Source organism: Trachurus japonicus, chromosome 9 (assembly GCF_045865225.1).
Source record: "Trachurus japonicus isolate A0001 chromosome 9, Traja_1.0".
In the NCBI taxonomy this organism is placed as follows: domain Eukaryota; kingdom Metazoa; phylum Chordata; class Actinopteri; order Carangiformes; family Carangidae; genus Trachurus; species Trachurus japonicus.
In genome coordinates, this window is record NC_140915.1 from 24,334,478 (window position 1) to 24,350,474 (window position 15,997).

General features: G+C 42.5%; 2 protein-coding genes across 5 annotated transcripts in view; both read left to right on the forward strand.

Moving 5' to 3' along the window:
- The first annotated feature begins 543 nt into the window (after positions 1–543).
- Positions 544–6,857, forward strand: LOC146981489 (eosinophil peroxidase-like). The gene is made up of 14 exons (XM_085786743.1): positions 544–886; positions 1,031–1,118; positions 1,232–1,407; positions 1,495–1,627; positions 1,837–1,966; positions 2,798–3,004; positions 3,096–3,456; positions 3,580–3,740; positions 3,845–4,103; positions 4,194–4,364; positions 4,465–4,702; positions 4,807–5,003; positions 5,291–5,323; positions 5,443–6,857. Exons 1-14 carry the CDS (start codon positions 820–822, stop codon positions 5,853–5,855), a joined length of 2,634 nt encoding a protein of 877 aa, XP_085642869.1. The 5' UTR covers positions 544–819; the 3' UTR covers positions 5,856–6,857.
- Positions 6,858–10,062: 3,205 nt separating this feature from the next.
- Positions 10,063–15,997, forward strand: part of ebf2 (EBF transcription factor 2) — a 29,698-nt gene continuing 23,763 nt past the window's right edge. For 2 of the 4 annotated variants that reach the window (XM_085786748.1, XM_085786746.1), the window contains exons 1-3: positions 10,382–10,707; positions 12,449–12,605; positions 14,407–14,470. In XM_085786748.1, the coding sequence (XP_085642874.1) occupies positions 10,574–10,707; positions 12,449–12,605; positions 14,407–14,470 (355 nt within the window). In that variant the 5' untranslated portion in view covers positions 10,382–10,573. Of the gene's footprint in view, positions 10,708–12,448; positions 12,606–14,406; positions 14,471–15,997 lie in introns of all 4 variants that reach the window. The other 2 variants (XM_085786749.1, XM_085786747.1) reach the window with 2 other exon arrangements.

A 15,997-nucleotide genomic window follows, 5' to 3' on the forward strand; every position in this document is an offset into this window, starting at 1 on the left:
GTTTTAGGCTTTCATTAAATGGTTGTAGCACTTTCCAAATGTTTTCCAAAATCTGCAACAAAAACCGTTAAATTTAGATGAAATAAAAATAGAGATGAAGACAGATAATAAATGCATTTCACTTCAACTTATAGGGTGCATAAGAGAAGCCTAGATTTATAGATCCTGTGTAACGATGTTGTTTCATCAGAACATTAAGAGAAGCATGGCCCCGCAGCTTTGATGCACCTGAAAAACATGAAAAATTACAGTGATAATAACGAATAATATATGAACGTGTGTGTAGCCTAATGTTTAATGTCCAATGTTCCTTGTTGGCTTGCTAATTGCGTTACAGAGGCATTCACCTAATGACATTTAGGTCAGTGAGAGGTGTGAGTTCTTCAGAGGTTGGTTTCAGTAATTAGCCTGCATGAGAGGCTTTTCTCGACAGGGAGGCGGAACTAGGAAGGAAAATGATATAGCTATGCTTGCTGAGAAAAAAAATACCCGTGACGCGTCACAAAAGCTATAAAAGTAGGCCTACGGTAGCAGTGATCGTGACAGTAGCAGCAAATTCAAGTTAGAAGGTGCTGAGCAACAGAGGACTTGAACTTCACTTCACATGCAGGTAACTAACGCTGTTTATTTTTTACAGCTTTTATCAATACGTACGCTATATGAAGCCTATTCTCCTTTATATTATTTTAAATAGCCTAATATTTGTTTTCAGGTACATTTTGATTAAAAAAAAAAAAAAACTTCAAAATTATAATATGAATATGAGTTTGAGTTATTTGACCAGTGCTTGAATGACTGGATAATTTTGATCTTGCAGAGATGGGTCGTTTTCTGTTTTTGCTGGCTGCGACACTTTACCTGTCCTTGCAGTGGCAGGTGGACGCTGGTGAGTGTCACCTCCAAAGAGATCTGATTTGTTGTGTAACCAACAAATCTTATCTCACACTAATCCAATTTATTATTAGTAGCCTATGTGTCTACCTATTTGACATCGCATCAACAAAAGTGAAATAAGACACTTTTTTTTCAGAGTCCCATTTGAGCCGGAGTATGATTGCAGAACTAGTGAAAGCGGCCAAGGCCACTGTGGATAACGCCTATGAATATTCCAGACAGGAGTGAGTGTACAAATCCGATGAGAGGCTTTCTGTTGTTAATTTTTACTATTAGATGATAAATGATAAATGATGTTATTCTGAATTAATAAATCTGACCTGACCACTCGATGCAGGAGCCTTGACCGTGTGAGGCGGAATGCAGCGCATCCTTCAGATGTTCTGCGACTGGAGAAACAACCCGTTGGACCAACCCGTACGGCTGCCCGTGCTGCAGACTATATGGACGTAGCTGTTAAGATGTTGAAGAGGTCTCTCAACAGACGCCCAAAACGCTCCATCAATGCCACAGGTATGTGGTCTTAACAGATTCTCTGATTGATGCTTGTACAAATGTGTGCAAGTCGGTTACAGCTGAGTTTTTCTTCTTCTTCTTTAGATCTGATCTCTGAGGAGGACCTGGAGGTCATCTCTGAGCTTACAGGCTGCTCACCCAGACACCGGGTCCCCTCTTGTACTACAACTCCCAACTTAGACAGGTTTCGCACTCCAAGCAGCACCTGCAACAACAGGTGAGGGACATTTATTTTTCAGTTCGGTAATTTTCAAATGGCCAAAAATGACAGCAAGGCAAGTGATGTGATGTTCCTGACCACATGTGTCCTTTTCTCTGTGATCTCCCAGTTAAGAACATTTAATAAGTGTGACATGCCAGAAAAATGATCTCCTAAAACAGAAAGGAAAACAGAGAGAAATAATGGATTTGTTTTCTCCCATACAGAGAAAACACAAGATGGGGATCCTCCAACGTCCCTTTCACCCGCTGGCTCCCTGCTGAGTATGAGGATGGCCTCTCTCTACCTAAAGGCTGGTCCCATGGGCTGAGAGTCAATGGACATCATCTACCACTGGTAGTGCACATTTATTATCATAAAATAGGTCATTAAGTACTGTAAAAACTGTGAATAACTGTGATATAAAACAAGTTATACATTCAATTGTTTAATCTCATCTTCCTCACTTGTTGAAGGGATAGTTCAACATTTTGGGTAATTGGCCCATTGCCATAATCTCTATGGTCATAGCAGTAGGTTTGTTACCTTTAATTGTCGGTGCAAGCTATTTTTAGAACGACGGAGCAGAGCCGTGAGTTGCTCAGAGCTACGCTACGGAGGCTAATGGGATTCCTTGGTTTCCCTCATCAAACTCATCAAATACACAATCCAACCACTCCAAAATGCTCTCGTGGACAAGTTGTGAGCTGCACAATCACCACGCTATGAGATAATAACGGAACGTTACGAGACGGAGTTGTTTTTGAGGCAAATGCAGAGACTGCCCCCGATGGGAACGCGCATCAGCTGTTTTGCATGAATTTACCTCGAAAACAACTTGGTCTCATAATGTTCCGTTATTATCTCAGCGTGGTGAATGTGCAGGTCACAACTTGTCCACGAGAGCGTTTTGGAGTTGTTGGATTGTGTATTTGATGAGTTTGATGAGGGAAACCAAGAAATCCCATTAGCCTCCGTAGCTTAGCTCTGAGCAGCTCGCGGCTCTGCTCCGCCGTTCTAAAAATAGCTTGCACCAACAATTAAAGGTAACGAACCTACTCCTAAAACTATAGGGATTATGGCAATGGGCCAATTTACCAAAGTGTTGAACTATTTGAACTATCCCTTTAAATAAGAGAACAGTGATCAGTAAATTAATCACTTTCATTGTCTATATCTTGTCCCCAGGTCAGGGAAGTGTCCAACCGGATTCTGAGCGCAGCCAACGCTGACGTGGAGAGCGACCCACTCTACACTCACTTGGTGACGATCTTTGGCCAGTGGACAGACCACGATCTGACCTTCACTCCTCACTCTCCTGTCATCCGCTCCTTCAATAACGGCATTGACTGTGATAAAAGCTGTGAACGCACAGAGCCCTGCTTCCCCATCAAGGTCAGTGTCACTGCTTTATAAAGGAGAACAGGTGAAACACCTAAAGAACTGACAAACACTTAATGCTAACTGCCTCTTGTTGTCTGAATAGATTCCTAAGAACGACTCCCGTTTTCATGAAGGGTCAGAGGAGTGCATGCCCTTCTTCCGCTCAACAGCAGGCTGCGGTTCAGGCAACACAGGCCACATCTTCGGTGCGAGTACTGTCCGTCAGCAGATGAACTCTCTCACAGCTTTCCTTGATGTGGGTCAGGTCTACGGCTCAGACGACGCCAAAGCTCGTTCCCTACGCAACCTGACCACAGACGAGGGTCTTTTGAGGGTCAACACAAAGTTTACTGACAATGGCCGTGAGCTCCTGCCCTTCACCAACATGGGTGCCAACATGTGTGCTTCACGAGCCCGCATTACTAATGACGTTGAGGCTGAGGAGGTGCCCTGCTTTCTGGCTGGTGAGTAGCAACAAAAGCACTGACTTGCTGATTCCAGTTCAAGCATCAACCACATTGTGGTTGTTACAAGTAAAACAACTTTAGTTGTATTCATTAAAATCTGCGTTGTACTTTTTCGTCCAGGTGATGAGCGCAGCAATGAGAACATTGGTCTGACCTCTCTGCACACACTGATGATGCGTGAGCACAATCGTTTGGCTCGTGCCCTCGCCAAGCTCAATCCTCACTGGGGCGGAGAGAGACTCTACCAGGAGGCCCGCAAGATCATGGGTGGATACTTCCAGGTGAGGGAGGGGCTCAGCTCTATGAAGAGCACAAACCTTGCATCAAGAACTGTGTCCTTGATCGGGGTTCGGGTTGATCTGACTCTGATTCCTTTTGTTTTCAGGTTCTTACTTTCAGAGACTACTTGCTCCACATTGTTGGTCCAGACTTCATTGCCAGGCAGCTTTCCACCTATCCTGGTTATGATGAAAACGTGGATCCCAGCATCTCCAATGTGTTTGCCACAGCTGCCTACCGATTTGCTCACCTGATGGTTCAGCCTTTCATGTTTCGGCTTGATGAGGACTATCAGGAGCACTCTGATTATCCCTCCCCACTGCTTCACAGAGCCTTCTTTGCACCATGGAGGATCGTCTTTGAAGGTATAGCAAAGATCTCTAACTTCTTAGTTCTTCGAAACAGAGAGAGTAAATGCAAGTGATCAGAATTAAACACCCTTTAATACTTTACAGGTGGATTGGACCCAGTGCTGAGGGGGCTGGTGGGCCGCCAGGCCAAGCTGAACACACAGGATCAGATGATGACTGATGAGCTGAGGGACAGGCTTTTCCAATTCTCCTTTGAATTGGCTCTGGATCTGGGAGCACTCAACATGCAGAGAGGAAGAGACCATGGACTACCTGGTATTTATTTGGCCCTATAGCTTTGTATATGCTATGTTGAGAATGTATTTAGCATGTGCAGACTTTTGGGTGTTTTACAGCACGTTAACTTCCTTTTCAGGTTACAACAAATGGCGTGGGTTCTGCGGACTGTCACAACCCAAAACTCAGGCTGAGTTGGCAGCAGTTTTGAACAACACTAAACTAGCCAAGCACCTCCTGGATCTCTATCGCACACCCGACAACATTGATGTGTGGCTGGGAGGGGTGTCCGAGCCATTTGTCCCTGGAGGAAGAGTGGGACCTCTGTTTGCCTGCTTGATTTCCACTCAGTTCCAGAGGATCCGCCAGGGAGACAGGTACATTCACCTCCACAGACATTACTTAAATATGTGGATACAGCTTTTAGCAGCACCCGTATGTTTCCTTTGCAATGACATGCTAACAACTTGTCCAATATCAGGCTTTGGTGGGAGAACGATGGAGTCTTCACTGATGCTCAGAGGGAGTCCCTGAGGGAAACATCACTTGCTCGCATCATCTGTGACAACACTGACATCACTGAGGTACCTGAAAGACCCTTCCAGTACAGACCTCGAGGATCTGGTTACGCCAGGTGTGAGGACATCCCTGCCTTTGACCTCAGTCCATGGAATGATGGTGAGTTGATGTACTGAAATTTGCTTGACACAGCTGATGATGACTTGTGCCAACACTGAAGTAGTTTGGGAATACTGATTTTCACCTTTAATCTTCTGTAGGAGGAAACACGGGTGGATCACAGCCAACATCAGGTAAGTCTACCACCTCTTCTTCTGATATTATCGATACAAATTGAAGTTAATGTTCTCAAAGTACTACTTTAAAATGTTATTTTATTGTCGCTTCATAATGTTAAGGTTCCATTGATAAAATTTTTTCACATTTTGACCATTAATCTTCTGTAGGAGGAAACACAGGTGGATCACAGTCATCATCAGGTAAGTCTACCACCTCTTCCTCTATTATTGGTAAATACTGATTCATTGTTAATGTTCTTAATGTGAATGCAATGTGAAGGTTCAATAGATAAAAAAATTTCACATTGTTTTTCACACAGGAGGAACAACACCTAAGCCAAAAGTCTACAAAGAGCAGAATGTTGCATTCTCAGTTCGACTGGGCAACAATTTCCCCAAAACTAGCTCACCCATCCCCTTCCATGATGTGATCTACAATGGACAGAACAGCTATGATGTCGACACAGGGGTTTTCACCTGTAAACATCCAGGTGTTTACGAGTTTCAGTTCCACTGTACGATCAACAGGAATGAAGCCAGTATAGATCTGATGCGTAATGGAGATCTGATTATCCATTCATTCACCACACGGCAGAATGGGTTCACCACAGCCAGCGGTCAAACATATGTTAAGCTTCAGAAGGGAGACCAAGTCTGGCTGGTGGCCAACCATGGTGGCAGTAGTATCACCAGTGACAGCTTCTTCTCAGGGCATCTGCTGTTCACGGAGTAGCATGTCAGGGCAATGCCGAGAGTTTTCTGAAGTCACTCTTTTTACTTTTTTTTATTTTTTATTTTTTTTTACCAGTGGCACCCATAAATGTTGAGGTCACCGTGCTCATAAGCAACTGAAGACAAAATAACTTGTAATGTCACTGCTGACATATTGCTGGCAATCTTGCTTATAGGAACTATTAAAATATTTCAAATTGTCAAATAGAAGTTTCAAATTGTACAAAATATTGATGGTTCACTCATACTTGCACTGGTGAATGTAAAAAAATCGAAATCAGCACTACCTGACTTAATATTTTCTCCTGTCTTTTTGAATTAAGTATTTTCTTGTCTTGCTTTTGTTACAACCTTTTTCTGGACAATTAATGTAATCAATGATTGAAATAAGCATTAATTGTAACATGTAATTTTCAATTGATTTTTTGTTTTTGGAGCATTATCCAAAATTAACGTGTAAGACATGATGTCACTTTATGTTTAACATCAATAAATGTTTGTTTTGGAGATTGACTTGTGGTTCTGAGAGAGAGACTGTTACAAAACAGTAACAGTAGTTCACAAGATAATGTAAACTTGTTGCAGTCCCAGCTGATTGTGGTCCTAAACAGACCAGCAGATGGCGCTAACATCCAAGTTTTCAAGCAAGGCATAAGCATAAGCACAACCTGTGGGTTTGGATGAATTTCGGTAACTGCACTAAGGGTCTTAAAGCTGATGCATATTGTGTTGATTTGTACACATAGACTGGCTTAGATTTTGGTTAGTCATAATTTTTCATCTTTGCTTGAAACACATAGGCTAGGTTGTGGTCTTGTGTTATTGTGATATTAAAAAAAGGAAGGAAGGTATGAAAGAAAAAAAGAAAGAAAGAAAGAACAAGAGGAAGAAGAAAAAGAGAGATTGCTGCCTTAGTGGCTTGTTAAGAAAACACATTGAAAAGGAAGAAGAAGATTTTTAACCACTTTGTTGTAGTATTTTTGTGTCTTTCGAGTCCTTGAGCATTAAGTGATTTAGCCCCCCCCCCCCCCCTCTTCTGCACACTTCTTACAGAGACCCTGAAGGGAAACATACTACTTCTTATATTGTAGTAAGGTTAATTGTGAATCAAAGTTTGAAATAATAAAAGCAGATACTGTATACTAAAATAAGTAACAAACTAATAAAAAAAAACAAAAAAAAACGTCTCACTCTAAGAAATAGTTGTCTTTCACAATATGGACTATTTTTACTTATTTTGTTTTATTGAAAAGCAGCTACTTGTGTAATAACTGGGCCTACTGCTTCAGGACGCCTTACAATTTTGTGCTCATGGATCGGCTTAAGACTTGTGCTATCTGTTCCTGAAATTACCTGCGACCACAGGTTCATTTTAATTTAAATTAACCTTCTGATTGAACCAAATAACAACAGGCCTGAATCACAGTGTTTGTTAGCTATACATAAACGATTAGCAAATGATGGTTTTTGAGGAACGAAGCTGGAGGTGGTCACTTTAATTGCGCATGCAGACACTCCCCAGGGGATCTGCATCCCTGCCTAAATATAAGTAAACAACAAAAAAAACAGCAATATAAGGCGATCGATTGGAGACGTGGTGGGCCGCATTAGCCCTGTTGTTTTCTGCAGGGTGAGAAGGGACGGGAACCAGCTGCTGCTTCTCCAGCACCTCCCCCCCCACACACACACACACACACACACGCGCGCGCGCGCACGAACGCACAGAGAGAGAGAGAGAGAGAGAGAGAGAGAGAGAGAGAGAGAGAGAGAGAGAGAGAGAGAGAGAGAGACCACGCCCCCTCTGACCTCCGTGGACACAGTGCCATCCACAGAGAGTGGCTCTGGGTGTCCCATGGGAGCAGGGAAATGCCGGAGAGGACGAACGGCACACGATACCCCATTGTTTGGTTTAGCAGTCACTGATCACCAACCCCCCCCCCCCCCTTTCCCACCACCCCACATCCCCACTCTGAAACACACGGGCTGACCGCCTCAACGGATTAAATTGATTAGAAAGACGTTTGTGGTTTGACTAATTCCCCCCTTTTTCGCCCCGGCTCTTCGCTCCCCCCGGCACACACACACTCACACATTTAGACAACTCTCGCACCTGTGGGGCCGAAGTGGAGACAAGATCAGTCACTTGATTGCAAAAGAAGCACTTTGGGCTATTAAGATTATAAGCAAACTTTTAGCATGCATGGCCTACTTGACAGCAGACGGTTATGGTGAAGTGATTGGAATAATATCGATTAAGACAAGAGATAAATCTAGAAGAGGACTGACAAACTTTTTAAAATGTTATCACAAGACTCTCCATTAAAAGTGCAACAAATGTGTCCTTTTGAAAAAAGGACTATCCTGGAGTCAATAAAATGCTATGTTATGGAATAGGCCCGTTGGTGCACATAACTTTTTAATGACACAAACTCTCACCCTCATTAGCCTATATTAACTAACGTGTCTAACGTGGTGCTTTGTGTCTAAATCCACTTTTTAATTCACATTTTCTCTTTGGGAAACAGTAGCTTTGATTTCCAGCGCATAGCCTGCCCAGTCATTCTGCATCAGCTCCCTGAGTTGTTCCAACAAGCCACAGAAACACTGCTCTGGAGTCTGGACGCACTGCACGTGTAGGCCTACTGCTTGTTTGAAACTGAACGAGCAAATAAATCCATGTATGATTAATTAAAAAAAAAACCTGTCTAGAACGTTTGCAATAAGTGGAGGAATTTTTTTTAAGCGTGTCATCATATCTAGATTTTTCATGGTTAAATAGAGCTGTCAATCATTTTAGGGGAAGTGTGTGAGGGACATGGCGACAGGGCGGAGACTCGGCAGCAGGATTCCCCAAGACTGCTCCCATAATTGGGGGAACATCTGACTTTGTCCCGCGCTGGCAGATGGTGGGTTGGGGCGGGTTCCAAGGGGGGAGATTTACATTCATTGTCCAGGCGCACAAACTCTACACAGAGACAATAGTCTCGGCGAGGGGCGAGGAACCAAGGTTGGAGAAAAAAAAAAAAAACTTTCCTTTTCATCGCCAAAAGAACGGGAGCGGAAATTAATTTTTTGTCCGCAAAAGTGCTCTAAAATAAGATATATATCTATATATTTTTTATTTGGGCGCTTTAAAAAACAGTTTAACAATAAACACTAAACTAAACTTAAATGCTGATGTTATGTGAAATATTGAACATATGAGATTACATTTGTACACAAACAGAAGAAACTTTTAGGCCTATTTGTTTTGTTTTTTTTGGTGGTTACAAATTGTTACAAGAAATTATCCAACTCAGCAGCCACATAAACTTTGTTAGACTGTATCCAAAACGTTCCTATCCACTTACTAGGTCTACTTTTCTCCAGTAACTTGAGGAATCATTTTAAAGCAGTTGTTATTTGTGAATGGTTTTATGACCAGTCTGGGTTTGGTAAGACGGTCGTTGTATTGATTAAGAACTCATTTCGGGCTCTGTCAGGCAGCGGTCCAAACGCCAATCAGAGCGCGGCGCTCTCTGCTGCTGTCGGAGATTGATGGACCAACCAGACGGCCATTGTTGCGGCTGACACTGATGCGATGCCTCCTCAGCGGAATCACTGCGTTCAAAGGAGCAGACGGTCGAGCTGCTGAATACGCGCCTGTCGAGAGCGCACTTGTGTTAAATTTTGATTCGGGTGAATAGACCAAATAGGATTTGCTGTTAAGACTATTCAGGCCAGTGGTAACCCAGTGTATACAGGAGAACTGAAAACCCAAAGGAACAAGTGGCTATTATGAAGGAAAAAAAACCCAGACCTACATAGAAATATGAATTATTTTGTTAGAAAAATGCAAGTTATTATTTATTTATCAATGGGTTTTAAGGTTGAATGATATGAATAATAGGATACTGGACACATGTAAAGATTCCACCTCCCACACAAAGACGCCTTCATAAGATTTTTTTTTTTAATTTCGTGATTAAAGAATATTTAACAGCTTGCAGCTTCCGCCCTTTATCTACATTATCACCCTACATTATCGAAGCTAATGTGTGAAAAGTTTGCAGCACGAGTGAGTGGTTGGATGCTGAATCTGGCAAAAGTCCAAACAACGGGATGCACTTTACACCAATGAGAGCATCCATTTCAACAATCGGTCCCCCATATGGCACTAAGGCCCCTCCTCCACGCTCTATCCCGGCAGAGGGTCTCATTCATGCCTCAAGACAGCGGTTCACTTCAAGCTTCCTGGCCCTCGGATCAACTGTTTTGATCCAGTCTGGCCTCGTGACAAAAGGAGACTTTCTACACAGAGATATTTGAAGAATATCCCGAGACGGACTCGCTCTGAAGCGCGTGAGGAGTCCAGCCCACCGAGCAGGTGATCGTTTGCGCTCGACCTGACGCTGGAGATTTGCGCTTGGACAATGCTTGCAAATAGCCGGGGAGTGTGTTTAATATCATCTCTTGAGTCTTGAAAGAAAGTCAGCGTGGATTTGGGTTTTTTTTGTATTGAGACGCCCTTCGAAACACCACACAGCACCAGTCAGTTATTTCTCAAAGCTCCGTGCAAGCTCTTTTTTTTTTCTCGTGGCGCTCAGGAGGAGCGCAGAACCTTGGGGTGGACCTTCTGTTGTTTGCCAAAGTGCTTAAGCTCTCCAACTCAATTTTTTGTTATCTCCTTAAGTTAAAAAAAAAAAAAAAAGTTCACCCCACGATCTGGACGAGGCTTAAATGTTCGGAATCCAGGAGCATCTCATACGAGAAGTGAGCGGATTAAAAGAGAGAATTCTTGGAGAGGAGATGGATCCAGTCCGGTCGTGGGTGCGTAATGTCGGGGTTGTGGATGCGAACGTCGCGGCGCAAAGGTACAGTACAGACCCAGCTCTACCTTCTCTCCAGGTGTTTACATTCATTGCACCCAAGTTTGCTGGCAGTGTCACAGAATTCATTTTAACGATCAGTCTCATCAGTACAACCTAGTTGATAAAATTTAACACACAGCGGTGCAAACTACTTGTTGCAGTTGATGACACGACTCCCCTTTAAAATGAATTGTCCACAAACTCATAAAACTTAGATGAGATAATAGAACACTTAAGATTATCATAATAATTATTACCAGACAGATGAAAGGACATTTCTGGGTATATGCACAAAGGGAAAATATACTAGGCCTTGTTGGCAAGCATAATAATCATTATAACATGTAGACAAGTAGAGCATTTTCATTCCATTTATTTTACTTTAGTAAGAATTAAATTTGAGATCATTTTTGAGAACAATGAATGTGACAAAAGCTTAATCCAAATGTGTTTTCTTGGATCGGGTTAGGGTTCAGATGATGAACCAGATGTGATTTTTTTCTGATGAAAAACAGTTCAGTGCCAAACACGTCACATTATTATAACTCTTCAACATTTCCCTGAGTATTTTCAAGATTTCATTTGATGTTCAATCCCCCTCTTCACAACCAACACCAGTGTTCACAGGTTTCAAACTCATTGTGTCAGAAGTTTAGAAAACTGTTTTAATAATCATAAAACACAAAAGAACACAGAAGGCAACAGGTTAATTAGTACAATACATAAAAAATACACACATACATATATATACATATATATATTAATACAGAATAAATATCAATAAGTAGTACAAGAATGACGCTATTCGCGCTTTATGTTATTTGATATTCATAAACAATTAATTTGATCGTAAAAAAAATACATTATAAAAGCTCGATTATATCTATACAAAAATTGTCACAAGCATTTTTTCCCTTAGACTTTCCCTTAGTTGATAAGCAGATATGTATGGCTGTAACAGCGGTTAGAACAAAAAAACAATCAGCTGAAGTTTGACTGAGGCTTTGTAAAAAGACAGAAAATGGCCCATTGTAGAGCGAAGTTACATTTACAGGAAAACTGCTGTGCAGCCTCTGCGCTGACCCTGGAGAACTGATCAGCTCTGTTTCTCCTCTGCACATCTGGGATAAAACACTGGACTCACTTGATTTAAATTCTACAATCACTATCATTTCGTTCATGTCTTGCAGGTCATTTTATTGTGACTTTACAGTTTTCAGAGTTCAGTCACAGTTTAATCAAGTTTTACCATTTCATGTTTCTCCTGTTTTTTTTTCTTAGTTGTTTTGTTTATTTAAACTTATTTTCCTGGTCACAACTTTCATTTTACACAATCATTCAAATTATGGCAAAAACTAAATATTTAGAAAAGGCAATTTTCTTTTATCATTATTATTATAAATTATTTAAAACCACTGTATGAATTAGATGAAGGCCTTAAGAATGAGAGAGAACAACGTTTTATCTAATGGGGGGAAAATCTGCTAGAGATTGTTTTAATATATGAATAATAAATGGCAGTAAATCAAACATATTTAATTTAATTTTAATGATTTAGTGCAAGCAGAGTAAAATGTTTGACCTTGTGTTTTTGCTTGTTTTATGCAGAGAAACAGACATCAAATATATATATAGACAACATTTGTATTCAGAAAGGTAATCAGTTGATTGAACAGCATTTGAGTTTTTAATAATATCACAAAGGGAAGTGTGGGCTGACTGTCTCTTCCTCTTGTGTTCTCAGTGGAGTTGCTCTATCAAGAGCTCATTTTGAGAAGCAGCCGCCCTCCAATCTCCGCAAGTCCAACTTCTTCCACTTTGTCCTGGCACTCTACGACAGACACGGACAACCTGTGGAGGTGGAGAGGACTGCGTTTGTGGACTTTGTTGAGCATGATAAGGTGTGTTGGTGTTTCTCTGCATGTAATTAATTATGTCAGGATGTCATCACTTCACTGCAATATTCATCATCAAAGTTTCTTTCAGGGAACATTTTGAGATGATGTAGATAAACTGACAGTGGCAGAAAAAACTGCGAAAAGTAAAAATATTAAAGTATCCGTAATGTACACTATATTTCAGCTGTGACCAGGTGCTCAACTTGATCTTCCCCATCCCCAGTAAAGCGAAGCATATCCAACAGCTGACGGCTACATGTTTACACAAGCTTTACCCTCAATGAGCTGATGATGTGGGATTGAAAAAGAATATCTAATGACTAATTAGCAGCTTGCCTCATTAGGAGGACATCACTACTTTTTAAAATGCAAATTATGCTCGCTCCTGTTAAGTTATACAGTGAACTAATCATCAAAGTCTCTTTTCCTACATGCCCCCCTCCCATACTCTAAATACTGCTATGGGGGGGAAGCTGGATTCCTTAGGTCTGACAAGACCGAAATAAGGAAAGGTAGAGTGTGGAGACAGAGATAGAAAGAGACCAGAGACGGCTGACTGCCTGGAGTGGGAGCCTTATGCCCAGCGTTGATGGATGTTTTTGCCTTGTGGTGAGGGGGCGGGGGGGCAATAATCTCCTAAACTGGCAACAGCTCTCCCCTGTGAGAAAGACAAGAGGACACCGTCCTGTCAACTGAAGTTCAAACATAGTTTCACTATGTATTTCATGTGGGCACAGGGAGGAACAGAAGGGGGGGGGGGGGGGGGGGCCGGCAGCAGTGCTAATGCCAGGGCAAAAAAGCTGTCAGTGCCCCCGCCCCCACAACCAACCACCCACCCTCCCTTCCCCCTTTGTGCCACACAGGCCAGTGCAGAGTAATATGACGGCAGTGGAGGAGTTCATTTTCTGCATGGTTACCCTGGCATCTGTTTTTGCTTTGTAATTATGAGGAGGTAGAGTGATGGCATGGCAAAATAAATGTTCCTCTGTGTATATTTACAAAACTTATGAAGCCAGGCACCCATCTATCTCCTGGTGTGTCTCAATCCTCTGATATTAAGTTTTGAGTTCTTTTACTTTCCAACTTTGTGCATCTTAATTCGCCCCCTCTTCTTCTTCTTCCTCCCTCCTTACAACTGTCTCCTTCTCCTGGTCTACTCCCCCAACCTCCCCCATTCTCTCTGCTCTTCTTGCTCTCGTCTCTGTGATGCCAGCCTCCTGGGTTATTGGACCAGAGAGCATTCCTTTGAGACCACTTAGAAAGACCAGTAGAGGTAGAGGAAGAGAAAGGAAGCTGGGGAACAAGAGGCGGAGAGGGGGAGAGAAGGAAGAAGTGAGCGGCTAGTGGAGAGCCTCGGGGAAGGAGGGATAGCAGAAAGGAAGTTTTTCTGTCAAGGTCGACTGCTGCTCCATCTCACATACAGTACTTTCCACCGACTGGAACACACTTTGCACACACACACATGCACATACGCCCATGCCTGTACTACCTTGTTGCTGGGAGGACCACTGCATTTGATCTCAAGGTTTTAGGAGTTCCTATCAGACATGATAGTTCAACCTCTACAAAGAACATCCGACTCAAGGTTAAGCACTCAGCTTATGAGCACAATGCAGGGTCCCATACGGGCTTTGAGCAGACAACTCTCTGATCTCAATGCTGCTCCTAGGGAAGGGCGAGCTGCAGGATTAGGAGAGACTCACTGTGCTTTACAGTGCATTGGGATGCCCAGCTGTACATATCTGTGGCCCAGATGTGCTTAACTGCATGCCCTGCATTTGTCTGTCTTCTGTGTCTTTCCAAGGAGCAGACGGGAGAAAAAACCAACAACGGTACGCACTACAAGCTGCAGCTCCTCTACAGCAACGGTGAGTAGAGTCAGATATTAGTTCACAGGTTGCGGGTTGATTCGTTGCCCTCTCCGGTGTCTAATTTGATCATTTAGACACGATGCTAACTCTTGCACGTAACAAGCGGGGAACAAGGTTAGCAGTGACACCAGCTCCCTAACGTGACACCCACCTCTCCACTTAAGTAATCTTCCTCCACATCCCTCCCTGCTTTACCTCTCCTCTCCTCTTTGAGCTCATAAATTTCCTTTCCGCTCATCGCCTAATCACTGGGCTTGTACGATTCAACGCTCCGCACTGCGAGTAGCCTCTCCTGGGCGCATGTATGGGGGAAATGAGGTACATGTTGCCACCCCACCACACCCCCTCCAACTCACCCCCTCCTCACGGTGCTTCCACATCAGATTGGGAGCTACACAGAGAAATTTGGTTCCCATGAGCCACTGCTGCCCCTACTCTGCCACAGCAGTGGCACCCATGGGAGAGAAGATAAAAGACATGTTCTACAGCAACCCCCTCGTACACCCTCCACACACACACACACACACACACACACACACACACACACACACACACACACACACACACATGTACATACAAGCACACCAAAAGCACTTCCTCTACATCCCCTCCTCTCATCCCCTTCCCCCAAGCGATATCAAAGGCATCCCAATCGAGACTTTGATGAGAGGAACACATTTTAAAAGCAATACTCTCCAAAGTCTCTATAAAAATTCCTTGGGTAATGCGCTCTTCTCTCAAGAAGCAATTCATTAAATGTCGCTTTCCACTGTAGTGTGATTTATAGTGGAGGTTTTCGAAGCATTCAGAGGTTCAGGTGTCTCTAGAAATCTCAATCAGAGACACAATTCATAATTTAGCAACCAGAAACTAATAGAAAAAAAACATTTGCTCTTCAGTTAAACCCCCTCAACAAACTGATCAGTTACCTGTTGGTGTTTAACTAATCTCCTCAGTCAACTCAATCAACTAAACTTGGGGATAAATCAAAAGCTGACAGAGAAATAACCACAGAAAGAACAGGCTGACAAGTCGTGAGAACATGGATATAAATTCTGGCCTCAAAGCAGGACATGACTAATAATCATCAAACATCAAATAACTCTCAATCCCCTCTGAAACCATCAGCGAGGAACTGCATGCCAATCTTATTCCTCCATGTTTGCTGGACAGAGTTCAATGCTTTTTCTGAGAGCTTGTCCAGAGTTGAAGAAAAAAAGGTTTTAATCATAAATCTTCTCATTTTATTTTGAGAATTCTCATCCTAATGTACTCTTTTATCAACTGCTAAGCGTGGGTAAGTGAGTTTCGGTACAATGTCAGTTGCTTTGCTTGGAGCAACTATAGGTAGTATTTTGTAATTAGGGTCCAGTGACTCAGCTTTAATTTACTAGTGTTCTGTGATATAAAGGTTATCTGCACAATAAAAATGTCTATTTCTAGCTTGATCTTTCATCTACTCCCAGCTTCTGTTTAACTAATGAGCCGAGGGCAAGAGATCGTACATTCAGTTTCTTTGGAAAT

Bases quoted from the DNA above. Each gene is read 5' to 3' on its own strand.
- LOC146981489 (XM_085786743.1), top strand. From the start codon at position 820: ATGGGTCGTTTTCTGTTTTTGCTGGCTGCGACACTTTACCTGTCCTTG. The intron at 1,628-1,836 runs GTGAGGGACATT...TCTCCCATACAG, and splicing joins AGCAGCACCTGCAACAACAG to AGAAAACACAAGATGGGGAT. The intron at 4,703-4,806 runs GTACATTCACCT...GTCCAATATCAG, and splicing joins AGGATCCGCCAGGGAGACAG to GCTTTGGTGGGAGAACGATG.